The sequence below is a fragment of the Netta rufina genome (assembly GCF_964035555.1).
Source record: "Netta rufina genome assembly, chromosome: 8".
Taxonomy (NCBI): Eukaryota; Metazoa; Chordata; class Aves; order Anseriformes; family Anatidae; genus Netta; species Netta rufina.
The window spans coordinates 5,542,026-5,560,179 of record NC_140131.1 but is presented as its reverse complement, the minus strand read 5'-3'; the positions used below and the strand labels follow the sequence as shown (position 1 = coordinate 5,560,179).

Genomic DNA, 18,154 nt, shown 5'->3' with positions numbered 1-18,154 from the left:
AATGCAACCTACTTTCCCAGACCTTGTGGAGACAACTCACCCTGCCAAAACGATGCTGGACCCATCTTTGAGGTACTCTTGGGGTGTGTTAAGATGTTCCCACGGGAAGGAGGTAGTTCACAAGTATGTTTACTGCACTGCAAAAAATAATGACTAGATGGGGAATGCATCTGACCAGCCAAGGGTGTACCACTTGTTCTTTCCTACCGTGCAGATTCACGTAGTGACACTGATAGATGATTCAGTCCCAGACAGGATGCATAGTGAGAAGGAAGTCTTGTCACGCTGTTGCTCCACTGGAAATGGCGGGCTCCACAAATCCTTAAGAGTTATTGCAAACCCAGCACTTACAGGCTGGAAAGCCTTTCCCTTTTTGCATCTTCAGATGTGATTATTTGATACAATTCATTGATCTGCATGGCAAAGAAATTGATCTTGTGGTGCGGCTGGAATGAATTGGCAGTTAAGAGGCTGCTTGCAAGATATCTTCAAAAGGTGATGCCCCGTGAGAGGTTTATAGGTCTGTGCTGAGACTGGGGCTTGAATAAATCTACATATGGACTATCATCCAGAGCCAGGCCACAGTAGAGCTGGAAATATTCTGTCTTAAAATCACTAGAAAGAAATCACTAATGGAGTTTTGTGGGGCAATGGGATAAGGATAAAAACATTGTATCGAGATGTAAGTTTTGTGTGCAAACTGGGCAAAGGGAAGGGAAAGGAGTCTAGGAAAAATCTTCCAAAAAGACCTGGGAGCAATGCCTAGAATTCTGTCTGGCAGCCAGACATCATAGGTCACAACTAATAAATTGTAAGTTTCTAAACTGGGCATACTTTAGCCTATATATTTGACAAAGAACACAAATGACTTAGCTCAATGCGGAGGAGTTCTGATCAAATTACTTCTCTGTGCCACAATGGTGCCAAGCTGCACAGTTATGTAGAAGCATTTCAACACAAAAATGTTTCCTTCCTTTAAGATAATCGCTATCAGACCGCTGTCAGGTGTTTGTCAAAAGCTCGGAGCATTTAGGATTCTGACAAATATTTGCTGCTTTGGAGGAAAGTGGTTCATTTTACCTCAACTCAAATAATGTCACAGTTGGGATTATGTTAAAGATATATTTTTTTCAGTAGCCAAATCAAAACACTGAAGAATGAAGGGAGGAGAAATCAGTCCAGAATGAGCTGAGATACAATTGCTTGGGGCCTGCTCTAACAAAATAAAAACTCTAAATAAATCAAATGGGGAGAGCTTTTACACAACCTTGAAAAGCCTCTTTGTTTAGTACTTTTCATTCTGAAAAGTCAAAAAAGATAAAATACAAAATAAAATAAAATAAAATATCATTATTTCTAAATTAGTACACTGTTTAGAAAATGCCAATAGTAACAAAATCCTCCAGCCCTGTTCACTGTCCCCCAATCATTCTGTTTTCCCAACTGAATATGATCCAGATTCACTAATGATTTTCTTCTCAAAACTCTGTTTTGCAATGATACTGCTACTGGTTGGAAAAAAATGGCCTGGAACATCTAGTAACATTTCTAGTGGGGAACATGGAAAGAAATATCCATGCTTGTGCCACAAGTCTAGCTGTTCCCTAAACCACTATCTGCTTCGTCTTGTCCCCATAGCTTAAGTAGATACTGAGTTTTATTATCTGAAAGGATCCAGCACTGTGAGAAATCACAATAGTGGTAATTAATTACATTATATGGTATGGCAGTGAGGTTCACAGAGTGAGTACCCACTATGTTGTGGTGATATTACTGTTACTATCCCGCTTTGATTCTTAAAAGAATGAACAGCAGTATCTACACACAGTGACGAGCTCTGCATAAATATGCAAGGAAAACTGCACTCAAAAAGTAGGATTATGTTTTAACAAGGTCCCCAATTACTAAATAATTTATCAATCAAATAAACTTTATGGAAATAAATGCTCTTGTGGATAAAACGGTATGTATTTAAAAGCCCCCTCCATGGAAGCCTAATGCTTCCATGTGAAGCCTACCATTCTCCATTTATCAGCTCTCTTCAATATCCTGTGTCAAATTTTTAAGGCATGCAACTGAGCTTGAATACCCTTCTGGGTGCTGGCAGCAATAGTCACAACTTACTTCCTTTGTATTTATTTAGATTTATGCAAACAAAAGGCCCGAGAGTATGTGGTGAGACCTAACCCATATCAAGCTGTTGAGAAAGAAGAGAAAAAGAGCCGCCCTGCTCGGATGGAAATACATTCAGCCCATCCAGTGCTCTCAACCTGAGAAAGCAGCTGCACCTCACAGCACGTCCTGAAGGTCAGCAGTCCCAGGGGAGGGATGCCCCACGTTGGGAAGCTGACACTCCCTCAGGGAATCACTGGAGCTACTCCCTCTGCGGCCCAGACACCGCAATGTGCTGTACTATTGCACCGTGGCTCCTGGCCGCACCAAGAACCCCAGGTTTGCATTCCCGTTCTGCTGCAGCGAACCAAGGCACAACCCCAGTCACAGAGGAAAGTCTCAGAGCTTTTGCTCTGCAAGATCTGTCAATCTGGAGCTCCCCGTGGACACCAAGAGTTCAAATTCACCAGATGCTGGTGGGGAACTAAGGCAGTGAGGAGTCCAAAGCCATTTGCCTGCCTGCCCCGCAGTGCTGGGGCATGCCTGAACCCATCTGCACCACTGTCAGGCAGTCTCTAGTGGGTTTCGTAAACAGATAAACATTGTGTTTTCACCAAACCACTGAATTGCTGTCTACTTCTCCTCTAATCACAGAGTGGTTTTAATGGGGCAATTCCTTGAGTGTTGGGAAATGCCACCAAAGGGACCTCAGAAAAAGAGAGATCTGTAACGAGGCAGCCTTGGTAGAACGGCTGCTTCCTAAGGACTTCAAAGGAAAGAAAGTGTGGCTAATACTGTTTTCTTAAAGCACTCCTTTGGCATCAGCGCATGACACCCTCCACACCAAAAGCTGAAAACACTTTGCAGACCTCCACAGCATTCCCTTGGCTCCGGCTCCCTGTCCAGGTGAAGGATCTCCCGTCAGCCCGGGCACGCAGGCCTGTTCCCCTGCGCTCACAGGACTCGCTCGGGCTCACCGGCAGATGTAGCCTGCAGAGATCTCATTACTCAGCGTGCACTGCTGGGCACATGCTCCCCACTGACCGTAGGCAGCATAATCCTTGCTATCTACTGACAGCAGAGATTCCTCATGGGTTTGCTTAGCAGCAGTGGCAGTAACACTAATATGCCTCACAGGCCCCTCTCGCCCTTAAGCGCCACAGCCGGGTTGCTGCCCATGACGACAAAGGCCTCGTGCGGGGCCTCCTGGCACTCAGCTGGGAGTTGTCACAGGGTTATGCCACATTGAACCACCTGCGTCATACAGGTACAATAAAAATAACAAGAAGTACAGCAGGACTGCTATCTTTTATGTAATCCGTACAAAAATCTGTTTCATAGGTCGAATTGCCAGTGCTTTGTGTGATGCAGTGATCTGAACACAGCTGAGTTGGAATGCTGGAATTGCCTCAGGATGCCCGTAGGCAAGTTCCTTATCTGCTCTATGTCTCAATACAGGACTTATAAAGCCTCACCTTTAGGTTAGAACTGACCACAAACAGCACAAGTGCTGAGTTTCAGGGTGCACGACGGCAGAACCCAAATCCTTGCATTATGACTGTTCCCAAACTGAACACACCGCAGGTACACAAGGACAAAAGATTCTGCTTCCAAGTCTTACCCAGGCAGAAACACGATGCCACAGGCAGGGCTACAACATACACAGGAGGCGTTTGTTTCTTTGAAATGCATGAACTAGAAACATTAACAATGGCTGTTATCACCGCCCAGCTCTTTTGATGGATATCATGAACATTATGAAAGCCAATATAGATAAACAAGGTTTGCATATGTAGAAATTACAAAAAGGTAAATATAATACCTTTGCTCACGTCTGTGAAAGCCTGCAACATAGTTTCCCTGAACACATATGCATGCAGCGATGCTTACTTCATTTTCTACTCCTTATGAAGCCACAGAAAAGCACAAGAGGATAAACTGATAAGCTGAGCATGGATTTTTCCAAATCAAACAGTGCTAGACAACTAAATGAGCAGCTCTGTATTTACATTTGTAAGCAGAGGCTTAAACCAAAGATGTAATATTTAGAGATCAGCAGGGTTCTACCCACCAAAGTATTGGAAGAACTAAAAGACAGCAAAAGATGCAGCTATGAGATTTTTTTTTTTAAATAAAAACCATTTAAGCTTGCTAATTTTTGCTGTCTCAGACAATCAAAATTCCAATTGTCTGGGACATCAAATCTAAAAAAGCCTGAAATTAATCTTCAGAAGTTAAAGTCTTAAAGGCATTGCATCATTATTTTTGTTGGATATATTTTTGATTATAATGCAGATGAACCCCAAATTTAATAAAACTAAAATAACATGAGTTAAGTATGAAACATAACAGGATATTGCAAAGAGATTAGGTAGTTTCCTCTAGACTACTTGCAGAGCCCAAGGAAAAACCAAGCTGAGGGACACAATGACAAGAAGGCACCACTAAATTAGAGTATTTAACAGAATATGAAAACAGTATACTCATAGTACACGTTTTGGCAATGAAACACAGCAAGCAGAATATGGACCCGAAACATCAGCACATCTCTACACCAGATACTGTCTTGCCTGTCGACTATCTGTAGTAAAGAAAGAAGCAGGCTAGCTAAATTTAAACCAGCTGTAACGATGAGAGTGTTACAGTTGGACTGAAGGAAGCTTACCTCATGAAAGTATTGTGGAAACTGCTGTTGGAAAGATAATAAAAGGATTAACTGCTGTTTTAGTGAACCATTTACTTTTCAATCAAAATGTCTCATGTATTTCCTGTTCTCAAGTAGCTTGAATTCCAAAATTCCTTTGTCTATTACAGTACATAGTAGCAAAGCTTGTCATAAGAAATTAATAATTTTACATGGAAAAGTACTTTTATGTATGATGGTGGGGTGCTGCTTGCTGTTAGCTTCTCCTGAGCAGCTCAATACCTAGTCGGCCAGTAATCTTACAGATGGGAACAAAATCGAGGGCTTAAAAAGAAAGTACAATGGGTAATTGTGAACAGCGAAAGAAAATCTCCACTACAAATACCAAGAGATGTAAAGTTACTTTAACAGGGCTACAGCAAAAATGAAACAAAATCTCAGACCTCTATAGACACAGAATGAATTGCCTTCTTAATTTGCAGGAATAACAGCACAATTATTATCACATCAAAAGAAACGCCATCATTTAAAATGACATGACATCACTGCACAAAGAAACTCTGCACAGCAACCCTTGTTTAAAGTGGAATGGAATTCACTGGGCAAATAATCCCCACTTGATATTAATAACTTTAAGGAGCCATGTTGCAGCTTTGGATCCTGTCCCTGCTAGATCAAGGTCTTTCCAGGATAGGAAACTAAATTTGCAACGACAACTTATTTTTCATATGCTCACTTGGATCCAGTTGTACTCCAGTAGAGGATTCCAGATTGTGACATTTAATACACGGATACATCTGCTGATAGCGGAAGGGTGTTGGTCTGGGAATAGAAGAGTTAACTGCAAGTTCTGCAATGTAAAGCACCAAATTCTGATTGGGGCAATCCCGGCTTTGGGAACCACAATACGCTATCTGCTGAAATAAAACATCTTTATGTGCTTACATGCCAAGGCTGCATACATGTGCCATGAAAGCTATCTGCAACAGCAGATGCAAAATTTTTTGCAACCTATTCACAATGTTAAGTATTGAGACACTATCAAAAACCACTTCTTTAATGCAGATGTACAGAATTGAAAGGCGAAATCTTTAGCATTTGCTAAGATGTTACATGATTTAATGTCTCTGGTTTATCCAGTTTCCTGTAGGAATGGGAATGTAACATTAGAAATCTGCTATACAATACCTGTCAAATACGCATTTTGCAGAAAAAAGGCAAAAGTTCCCGCACACATGGAGTCTACTGATTCTTTCAGCATTATAGTAAAGCTAATCAAGGTTTCATGTTTAAATATTTCCTTTAAAAACTGTGAGATAAAAGTAGGGAAAAGACCAGTCTTGTTACAGAGACTGTTAAAACAGTCAAAGAAAAGGAAGGCTAAAATAAAATAGGCATACTTTCACTGCTTGCTTAGACTTCAGAAAGAAGCAACTAAGCTGCATTATCCTTGGATGATTTATGACCAAAAAAAAGATATTTACAGGAACTTCAAATTCCTTTATACTTTTACAAAACAGGGTTGAGCTACGTCTGGAAATGAGCAAGTCAGTTCTTTCACTCAAAATGAAAGAAACAGGTAAGTCTTAGAAACTTTCCATTTTATCTTGGACATGATGGCATTGTCTAAAAATCTTCATTGTTTCCAGTATTATTTCAGGGAATATCCACTGAACAGTGTGGATATTAAGGTAACATTGCTTATTTATGTAATGGAAGTAAGAATATCATCAGGTGACTACCTAGAGAAAATTTTTCTCTGTAAAACCCTGAATAACTTTTTTCTTCCTTCTCCCTGCCATACCCATTGCAAGCCAGCAAGCTTTTCCTCAAACAAATGAAAAAAAAGGAAGCTTTTTATAAAAACATGCTTTCCTTTTCCTCCACAGAAAGCTACAGCTTGCCATGGAAAAGTTTGTCTTGATCTAACTTCCTTATGAACATTTTCCATTATATCATGTTCTGATCATAACAATAAATAGACACACAGTCAAAAATTCTGCCTATCAGGAACAACAACCTGCTGCTATAATCATCCCTTTTGTTTGGGCTCATTTGTGTGTGCGCGTATGTGCATGTGCATGCACGCACACGCATGCGCATGTGGGTGTTACAAATAAGACTTTCCAAATTTCATGGCCCAATTTGGAAGCTTATGTCAAACTTGTTTTGCTTCATCTGTTTCAGTCAGGGTCTTATATCATTGTTGTTGCAAACATGTGGAAAGCTTAATGGAAGTCATTAACTTTTATTTTAGTTTAGCCATATTGTCATCATGGTGGGCAGATGCAGAGATGGTGCTATTCCCAAGATCCTCTTTTTGGAACACTGATGTTGTTTACATCTTCTTGATCAGAAGAGAACAATGGTTTTTACTTATTTTTAAAGCTCTGTTTTGCAAATTAAAAAAGCCCTTAAGAACCTTTGAAAATGTAATTGAAGATATTCCTTTTATTCTTTTAACTGTTTAAAATCCTTCACAAGTTTCTTTTTCTTTTCTAAACTGCCTTCTGAAACTTTTGCACTCGCAACTCTATGGTTTACTGTTCAGCTGAAGGAATGAAAAGAATTTCATTAGATGTGTTTTATGTTTCTTGATTAAAAATGTCACCCGAGGCTCAGTGACTTGTTTTACGTTAAGTGACTGCTGTGTGCTTTGATCATCACTTTATTAATGCTTTAATGAATATTAAAAAAAATAAAGCGCTGTATTAAAAGTTAAGCTCTCATATAAGGAAACTGAATCCCTTTTCCAAGAACTACAGTATTTCTTACTCAAACATTTCCTTCTATATTAAGGCTTTCTCCAGTTCCCCTGCAGCCTGCTGCAGACTCTTACAGGAAAGCACAACAATTATATTGGAATAAGACTGAAGAGAGAGCAAACAAGAGAACAGAGTAGTATGCTTCTATTCAAACAAATAAATTCCAGACTTACCATGCACTTGTTTGGTTTTTCTCCAGAGTGAACCCTCATATGAATCAGCAGTTTGTAACGAGCATTGAAGGGTTTGTATCGGCGGACACAGCCTGCCCAAAAGCAAGTGAAGTCCTCTCCTTTCCGCTGGTCAATGTGCGTCTTTTCTATGTGTCTGACCAGTTCGTCTTGTTGGTCGTAAGTGGCACTGCAGTCAATCCACCGACAGACCTGCTTGCCATTGCCGAGGTCCTGTTCGTCCCCTTCGCTGGGCTGAAGGGATTTGGGAGACATAGAGGCGTGCAAGTGAGGCAGTGTCCCTTGAGTTTGGCTTAGCTGCTGGTGTAGGTGGTAAGGGGGAGGCAGCCCCTGATGATGTCGGAAAAGATCAGCAGCGGAGGAATAATCGTCAGCTGGTTCTTGTTTTAAGAAACTCACCTTCTGAGTGCTGTGGGAGGTGTTTTGATGAGGAATGCTACTACCATTCATCATAAGGCTGAGACTTCCATTCTCCTCGACTTGCTGCATTTGTATCTGCTCACAGTCACTTCTGTCACATTCAGTGGAAATAGGTACAAGACATGCTGGAGGGGAGGGAATACTGCAAGGGTTTCCAGGCTGAGAGCAAGACTGTGGCCGAGAGGATTTTTGAGCACTGTGATGACTGATCTCCACGGGATGAGAGGAAATGCCAGCTGAATTAGTTCGCAGTCCATTCACACAGGTGACCAGTGACGTCTGTGATGTGCGGATGATAGCTGTAATGTCAATTCCTTCAGCTGAAGACGGCACAACAGAGATGCATCTCTTCTTCAGGTTGCTCGTCTGTAGCCTAGCCGAGTGCTGAGGGGTGCCAAGTGACAACGGACCCAGGGAGGAGCTGTGTTCATTATTAAACAAGTAGGAAGAAAGTGAATTTGTAAAGCTATTATTCATTAGGTCTATTTCAGGATGCAGGCTACCGGAGGCTCTCAGCTCCATCCCCTCTGTAATCCTTCTATGCGTGGAAGCCTCAGACAGAACCTTATAATCACTGGGGCATTCTTGTTTAATGTGCTGAGCTGGGTGACTTCCATTCAGGCATGGAGCAGCAGAATCTACCGAGTCTTGAAACCTGGGTGACCTGTAATGTAGTTTGCATTAAGCATCACGAACTACCACAGGATTTATCATTTTTGTACAAGACACAACATTGGTTAAGCCCCGAAGAATGGAAGCACTTGTTTTCTGCTGAATGTTGCTTGTCTAAAGCAGCAATTACATCAAAAAATTCTGTGGTGTTTCCTCTACAACCCTTGTATAGGCAGCATCATTTTACATGGGATTAATTTTACACTCTGAGTTACTCACAGAACAGACAGTCTCCCCTCTACTGCTACAGGCAGTTCATCAATCACAATCTAGGTTTTCAATGCATAATAGATTGGGCAAAACAATAGCTGAGAATGAAGTTTGAGAGCTTTGGGCATTTTCAAATTATTCAAATATCAGCATTTTCCTCAGAGCACACTGGGAAAATGCCTTGGCAATCTTAACACGAATAAAAAAAAGGCTAGAGCTGAATTTTGCTCACCCGTGACGGAGATGCTGTGCTTCGCTAAATTAAAAAAGGCACTCGATCAGTGGGGAAAAAAGGATTACAAATACAGAACAGCTCGCTTTCAACCAGTGGTCCAGAGCAGATGAGAAATCAGACAACTATTTACTTCCAACGGCTCTACAGAAGATAACTAGAAGTCCACAACCAGTAGATTTAAACTGGCAGTCTGTGTATGTCCATTTCCATTTTTTGATAATCTGCATGGGTCTGCAGTTGATAAGAAGTGAGTTTCTGCAGAAGTGATTTTCTATCTTTTTTTGATGTGTGCTGAATCCAATCACTCAGGAAGCATAAGCCCTACCTAGACGTTTCAGAAAAACTCTTCGGATTACATCTTCTGAGCAGTTAGCAATTGGTTTATGCCTTAACACACACAAAAATTTATCTTGGTGATAAACATTTACTGTGCATGACCCAACTGTGTGTTTTTCTTAGGACCAGTGTTTCTTAGTTATCTGGAAAGTGTAGTAGGGTTTAACCTGTGGCTTCAACACGCAGCGATGTGCCAGACCTAGAAGAGGAAAGTACATCTGTGTGCAAGAAAGCTGTACCTGAGCTAATAAACCCCCCAGAAAAGTCCTCCATGGCACTTACGCTGACATGTTCCACATAAACGAATTTTATGCTTTTTTGATGCTAGTGCCACAAAAGCTGAAGGAAACCTGGCCATTTGGCAACTTTTGTGTGTGACACCGTAGCTGACAAATCTGACACATTTTAAAGCATGAAGCACATATACATAAAATATTGTGGACATATCCGTACATTAAACTGGAGAGCTGCTGAGTAAACAGCATTTATTTTATGACTTAGATGATTTCACCTCTATTATTTCCATTAAAGCACTACAAACATTAAAAGCTGGGACCACTTCTACCTCCTCCTTGGTAACAGCTCTCAAAGAACTGCCAATTAGAAAATAAATAAAAACAACAACAAAAAGCTTCAAAAAGACTTCCTTCCCATGAAATGAAGGGTGCAAAAAATGACACCAGTCCAAGGCGCACAACTGGTAGTGGTGCATTCACTGGTGACAGGTTCCTAAGCTACAACAGTTTGCAGCCAGTAGGGCTGCAAAAACTTTAAGGCCATGAGAGAAATGAAATTCCCCACCATTCATTGCTACAGAACAATCAGACCTTGCATTCTGCCACCAGAAGTTTAAAAAGACTACATTTAAAAATCTTAGAGGTTTCCATAATCCATTAGTTATAATTTCTCCCTTTAGGTTTGCACAGTTGGTCTCAGGGTAAACTTAAAGCACCTGGTTTTGCAGATGGTGAGTTTAAAAAAAACACATCAGTATTCATGCATTATTTTTTAACATTTACAGAACCATATGTCTGTAAAATATGTGGCATAAGCATAAGTAGAAACCTTTTATTGCACATGTTTGGAAAACCCTGCCCTGCTTGCTTGTAGCTTCACTGCTCAGTAGAAAGCGTGCTGTTTTAAACTCATTCTGAGAAAAGTTTTACAGCATACCATGCCAGGCACAATATTTCCTATTATTTAGTTTCTTCTGTACAAGAACTCTTCTAAATAATTCAGTTTGTACCATAGCTTAGTGGTCCCAAAGCCTCAGGCTAAAGCAAATACAACACGTCTCTTACATCACATAAAGCTAACCCAATCCTTACATTTCAGCCCGTGATAATTGGTGTCATATTATTAAGCTTTCTGTAAAGCTCCCATCCTGCCAGAAATCCGTGTGAGGAGTTCAAGCTAGAATGGGTGCGGAGTACAAGCGGGATGGATACAAGCGTCCTTACCCTGAGACACACTACATTCTCCAAATTCCTAGCGACATCCATCTGCATTTCTAGCACAAGGTCTCGCTCAGACTCAGGACTGTATTGCTGTGATGCTGCTACCGTGCAAAACATGAGACAGGTGAGAAAGAGGGCAGTTTTGAGGCCTTTTTCAATAAAGCATTGGAATACCTTATTTCACAAACAAAAGGGATGAAGGCACTGAATTTAAGCATCCTATAGGTACAACCTTGTCTTATCCATGTTCTGCCTACCTGATGGTAAGTGCAAGCTTCTTGTGCAGATTGGAAGCAAGTCTTTTCTGGGAGCTACAGCTTTCTCCTTAGCACTGTGTATTTAAATACGTGACATATTTTGTAATTGTTAACTCTGCTGGGAGCATCTGGCTTTGTTTCAATTTCCTGATGTTTAAGTGGTGAGGTACAGAACATCAAAGTTGCATGAATGCAAACTTTCTGTATTCCTGGCAGAATTTTACCATCACTGGTCTAGGGAAAAGCCTGCAGGTTCCTCCCAGCCCTGGGGGTGGGGGGAGAAGGGACACAAACAAAGCTTATGTGAGGGAGAGACAAGGTGCCTGGAACCCAACGTGCTTTGTGGCTCCTCTTCCACCCTATTACTACACTATTTGCTCCTGCAATGGCATCTTGCAGCTGGAGATCAGATTCCAGGTCTGCTACACACAGGCAACGCTGGCCTTAAGAATTTCATAATCTCTGGACAGTAGCCTAATATAAATGTGTATGAAACAAACAGCCAAGAGAAGAGGGAGAGGAACAGAGGATCGCACGACAGCATGAAGCACACTGTGTGGGCATGTGGATTGGCTCGGGTGGCTCTGGGGGCTTCCAGATGAGTGGCCCTGGGAGGGAGTGGGGTTGGAAGGAGAATATACCCCAAGGACATCTCTTCACAGGGAGCATCTGTGTACTCTGCTCAGCATACAAAAACTGAATGTAAGGCCTTCGCAGAGTAACAGCAGCCTCTCACGAAACTAAAACAGCGTTTCCAAAGAGACTCCCTCACGTGGTAACTGGAGCCAGAGCGTGAGGCCTGTAGCACCATGCCAGAAGTTCTGCAGTTCCCAACTGCCCTCAGAGGAGAAGCCAACTGTATCTGAGATCTCCAGATTATTTACAAAACAAGCGTACACGCCTTCAGTTGCCACTGTAAATGTGCAATCAGTGAGAACTGGCAGTTTTAAGGGGCTGGAGGGGATTGTTGTGCTGCACATCCAGGGACCCCGTGCAGCACTATCTGACTGCTTCAGTGTCTTCCCTGGGTTTTATACGCTGGGCTTCGAGCACAGTGTGGGCGGGTTAGCTCTGCCTGATAATGGATTATCTGACAAAAGGCCAACATTTGCTGTGTGCTGACTCCAATTGTGGTGAAGAAGGTATTAGGACTTTTCCAGTCCCACACACATCGCGTTCGCAGATAGCATGTAGCAGCCATTAAGTTGCACAACTTAAAAGCTATTAACTAAGTGGGAAAAAGGGGGCAGGAGGAAGAGGGATCGTGATTCTTGGATTAAGGCAGTCATCCCTTGAGTAATTTTTCTGATAGAAAGTAATTCAGGGAGAAGCTGAAGGGGATAACAAGTTTCAGTGCGCTGAGGGAAAAAGGACAAAGACAGTCATAACCCCAAGTCCTGAGGGAGATTTTGGATTGTTAGGGGAGGTGCTCTCTGGTTTGTCTGGGCTTTCTTTGGATGTTGCATATCCTAGAAATGCAGAGTGGTTCAAAGCTCAGTTTAGAGAGCTTGTTGGAATTTGTATCTTCCTTTGTTTCTATGCCTGTCACTAGAGCTGGACAGAACAACCGAATTGTCTGCGCTGCCCTCCATATGCTCAGGTACCCATCCATTCCAGCCCTATTTTTCTCATATTTCAGATTTCAATCTTCCTCCTCTGAGGAAGGTGTAAATATGTGGGGGCACAGAGCACCCGTGGCTCCCACTGACTTCACTCATTCGCCCCCACCTCAGCTATGATCACCTACTTCTGGTTCTTCAAGGAAAGCCCATGCTTTTTGTTACCTGTTTGTCAAGGACCCTTAGTGTACCAAACACCATGAAGAGAAGTCATCCCAGCTGCTGTCCACCTTTCCTCACATGCCGAGATTTTGGCTCTGTACCACACGTGTGGTGAGTAGCACCAGGACAAAATTGGACATTGTGTCTAGGAGATCCACAGAGCACAGCTGGGCTTGGCATTACCTTGTACATCCCAGACAGACAGAAGTAGTACCAGCCAGGTGGACATACAAGTAGAGAAAGACTGACCAGACACACCAACAACCCATAAAGGAATGGAAGGGACCTTCAAGATATTTTCTGAACGTTTCCAAACTGTTGCTTAGGAAGCAGCAGAGCCCCAAGGCTTTAGACCATGCTATTAAGCAAAGAGGACAGAACTAGGCCTGTCACCTGCCACTTTTCTCATGTTATGCAGCCGACAATCCTTTATGTTGTGCTGGGAATCCTCTCTCAAATGGGGGCTGGAATGGGTTCATATTTCTGAGGGTGGGTACTGTGATCCACGGTATGCAGGTATCTGTCATTTCCTCATTATAAATTTCACAAAAAGGTCCAAAAAGATCTAAGCAGAGTACTCTCTTTCTCCTTTTGTTTGCTCTTGCCCTAATTATCTTTGTTTCATAATTGTCCTCACTGACAGGATAAAAAAGGTTGGTAAGTGGCAGTCCCACATTGATTCATGAAGAAGCTGGGAGGAAACAGACTTGAATGAAGCTTCAACAGCATCTACAACTCTTTGCAGGGTTAGCAGAATATTTTATGTGGCACAGATATTACTTGTTCTTTTCAAACAAACAAACAGCTCTTTCCACTTGCTTGCCATATTCTGTGTGCCTCCTCTTCCCAAAAACACAGATGTTCTACCCCACTAGTAAATGGAAAAGGGGAAATAAGACATAAATATGTACAATAAAATCAGAAACAGCCAGATTTCCAAGACCAAGCTATAGTCTGTATTTCCTCTTGCTGTGACTATGGAAATTTGGGCCTGATAGTTCCACACAGAGTGCCAATTATTCCAAGTATCTAAGATAAAGGCTGCAACTTTATTGAGGTTTTTCTTTTCTACAGCTCTTCAAAAAGGTCAAGATTATTCTGTATTACATCCCCTGCCAAAAAGCATTGTAATTAAAATAGATGGACAGATTTTAATTTGTAGCAGGCTTCTATTCACAATGGATGTCTGTTTAGGGTACTTGTCTAAAATCTGGTAATGTTAAATTTGTAACAACAACAAAAAAATAATGTAGTCCTGTGTTTTCATATAATTAATTTATAGCAAATGTTTAAATAGAGATTCTGTTCATAGCATATCCAACTACAGTGCATATATCAAAACCAGAGACCAAATTTTCACATTACGGCCTTAAAAGCAAATACCAAGGATGTGGCTGTATGGGAACATTGAAAATACTTCATTAAAGGAAATGCTGTAGAAATAAAAGTGGCATTGGCTTCCTGTAGGTTTGATGGTGACATGCCAAATTGCCATATGGGAGACATTGGCTTGAGAGTAAGTATCATCCCTGCCTTCCAGGCTGCAAGTTGGAAACAGCATGGCATTGGTGTGGAGGGTGGAGGTACAGAGGAGGCAAGTCTGACCCTACTAAAGCCCCTGGCAAAACTCTCATTGACTTTTGAGCATGCTGGAAGTGCCCCCACAGAAAAGCTGTATTTAAACTTCAGTGCAGGGGGGCTGCAACTGCATATACAGTGACTCCTACTGGCACTGCTTTGGATGGTTGTCTGTGCACATGTCCATGTCCCTGCAGTGAGAACCTGCAAACACGCGGTGTGGTTAAACGAGCACCCAAAGGACTTCCAAAATGAAGTAAAAGCCAAAAATACTCTTCCAAATATAGCACCCATGGATGATACGCAGAACCATTTACAAAAAAATGAAGCATTTCAGAAGAGCTAAGTATATCAACTGTCAAATCCTGCAGTAATACCTTATATCAGAGTGCGTCAAGTTCAGCTGACCAACATGAAGCAATCTCTCACAGGACAGTGGGTGGTCTCGCATGAGTGGGTTTCCTGTGTGGATGAATAGTCCTTGTCTGCAGACAGGTACTGAGCTACTTGTCATCTCCATGTCCATCATGTTCTTCTTCTCAGAGATCAAGTTACAGTGATTGTAGCCACCATTAACTGTCAAAAAAAGAAGAAATTATCATAAGCCTTTGACTAAGAATACTCTATACTTACTACTACTCTGTGTGCTGATTTTGCAACTCCTTGTAAAATCCCTGTAAGTGGCATGGCAGTGGAAATGAAAGGTTTCACAAGGAAGCAAAAATTAATTCCAAAGGAATCTGTGAATGATGACCGTTTATTTCTCTTTTTAAGTTTTGTGGCTATGCATAATTTAACACAAAAACAAACCTTAGTATGATAGCTTCCTTTCCTTTTGTGTATTTTTATGGCAGAATCTTGCCTTTGTTAGATTTTGTTTCAGAGTCCCTTTATTTTCAGGGAGAGAAGCTCTCTGAAAACAGTGACGTAAGTCAAGTTTTTCTTTGCAGACAATTATCTCTGTGATTATGACTTTAGATGGGCATGTTTCTCCTTTACTGCCAGGTCAACAGTGTGGAAAAAAATGTAACTAATTTGGTTCAATGTATACATTTAACTGTATTTTCAATGTGAGCTGTTAGTATAAATGATACCATTACTACTAATAATAATAAATTCTGTTTTGGTGAATACTACATTTCACTTGACTTGGAAAAACAGACTAGAGCTATAGCGATATTTTTCAAAGGATATATATAGCCCCTAATGATAATTTAGTTGAAAAGAAAGGAAAAGGGGAAAACTAAGAACTTAGATTGTATTGATCAAATACTAGCAAGAAGTAACTTAAACTGAGGACCTGACTTTTAGACAGCTGCAGTCAACTGAAATGAATCCCTCTGAGTAGCCACTCTTGGGCCTAGTCCTTCTTCCAAAGCCCACGGTGGGCCCACCATTTGCAGAACAAATTCTGCCATTTCAACACTACAATATTGGTATTTCCCAGAGATATAGGCATAATAATACACAGGTACATGGATATCACAATATGTAGCAAACAATATTTTCATGATATGAGTAGGCAAAATTCTACTCATGAAGCCTTGCAACCAGCTGCAGCTTTGTTACATCGTTTATGAAGTTCAGATCCAAGATTGTGCTCATTTTTGGTGGTACTGCCCTGGCACAGCCCCTCAAGAGCAGAGGTACCCCTAACACACGTGAACCCCCATTTCCTCTACGTACAGCTGCTATCCTAAAGCTAACGAAAGGCAAGTGGGAGAGCTCAAGCTGCTGTGGTCCTCTATAATTACAGTCAGTGCATGCTTTGAAAGCAATGAGAATGACATTCTGGTTTTTGGTACGTATAAATGAGAAGAAACAGGTGACTAGGGAAGACTAGAAAAACTGGAGAAACTGTCTCTGGTAACTGGAGAAATTGTGAAAGGGATCCCAGCACAAAAGTCCATTCTCCTCCACTGGCTGGGCTCCACAGCTTCCCCATCGTGCTTCGCAGCACCATTGTAAAGGGAAGACCATGGCAGATGAAGACGTAGTCCAGGCAAGGATCCAGACCCATAGAAAAGAGTGGGTACATGTGACACCCAAATTACAAGTCTCCTGAGGCATTATTGTGACATTTCCAGAATAGAATTCCCTGGTTCCAGTGAAAAGTTTTCAGTGTTTGGCTGGCGCATTACATTTCTTGATCATTTATTTGTATGATTTATTTTTTCTTTTAAGCAAGAGTCTTTAAAATTGGACAAACAATACGGGATTTTTCTTAACCATGTCCAGGCACAATACTAAGGTACATCATAAGTCTTAGAAAGCATAGGGCAGAGTTACATATATAAACAGACCATGTAAGACTTTTAGGAATAATACATAAGAGGAGTTTCATGTATTTAAATTATACAAAACGGACCATTAACCTTCTTCATGGTAATTAATATTTTGGTTATTTCAGATTTATATTCAGAGACTGGGATATTCACTGATATTCACCGACACTCTGTGATTGCTCTAAACAACTCTGAAGGCACAAAGCAGCTGTACAGAAACGGAGCACCTTTTGGCCTGCGCAGAGCAGTCAGCTGTATTTGGTGGGTTTGGACCAAAATGTTTAGGATCGTATTGGATACCTTTCAGCTTACAGTGGGTGTTTGTGACAAGTAGCTCTGCCCTGGTTGTAATCATGGCATAAATGATCGTATCCTCTGGAACCTACAGCTCCACAGAGCTTTATTCCTTTCCTATTCTGGCTTGTTCCTATCACAATTTAACTCATTTCAATGGTAATGTCTACCTTAGCAAGACTGTACAGACAGACTTGTGGCTGTTAATTTGAATTTATGAATCACATCTAAAGGGTATCCAAATACACTGCTGAACACAGATGAAAGAAGCGCTATACACTTTTAAAGGCCACACCACCAAGAGACGTTGGTAAATCAGTCATACCTACAGTATCCAGGCCACAGTTCCTCACTTTTTCCACCAGTAATATTACCTGCAAACTGCATCTTCCCTCCAAAATACCATGGACACTTTAAAAGGGTTTTAGATTTACACTGGATAAAATAATTTCTTTTTTTCACTTCCTATTTATACATCTGAAATTCATTAGGGCTTTCTAAATATGCATTTTATCAATTTTGTCATGTTATCAAGACAAGGAAACCTGACACTTTCACTCAAAATTCAGCAATACCAACTGTAGCACACGCTGATACCAATTTGTGTAAAGATGGAGATTTCCTAGAATAACATGGACATTATTCCCATGCTGTCAAAAACGAGTATCTTCTCTTGTAACTGTCAAATCAGAAAATACATTTTCTCCCTGCAAAGGAACAGAACAGCCATGCTAAATCTGTGAAATGACGGGTGTTTCAGACAATCTGCCACAGATTTGACTTCGCAAAGTCCCTCACAGATTTGTTAACCAGAGCTAAAAATTTCTTGCACAACAGTGCCTTGTGTGAAGTCACATTTGCATCCGAACATCTCTGAAACGTGCCCACCGTACGGCAATCGGAACGATGGACAAGTC

At 41.3% G+C, this 18,154-nt stretch overlaps 1 protein-coding gene across 1 annotated transcript in view; it reads right to left on the bottom strand.

The window, feature by feature from the left end:
* GLIS1 (GLIS family zinc finger 1) overlaps nt 1-18,154 on the bottom strand; it is a gene marked incomplete at both ends in the record, with an annotated part of 187,582 nt that overhangs the window by 88,995 nt on the left and 80,433 nt on the right. The window contains 2 exons of the mRNA XM_084290834.1: nt 7,695-8,796; nt 15,036-15,234. Coding sequence (XP_084146960.1) covers nt 7,695-8,796; nt 15,036-15,234 — 1,301 coding nt within the window. The remainder of the gene's footprint in view (nt 1-7,694; nt 8,797-15,035; nt 15,235-18,154) is intronic.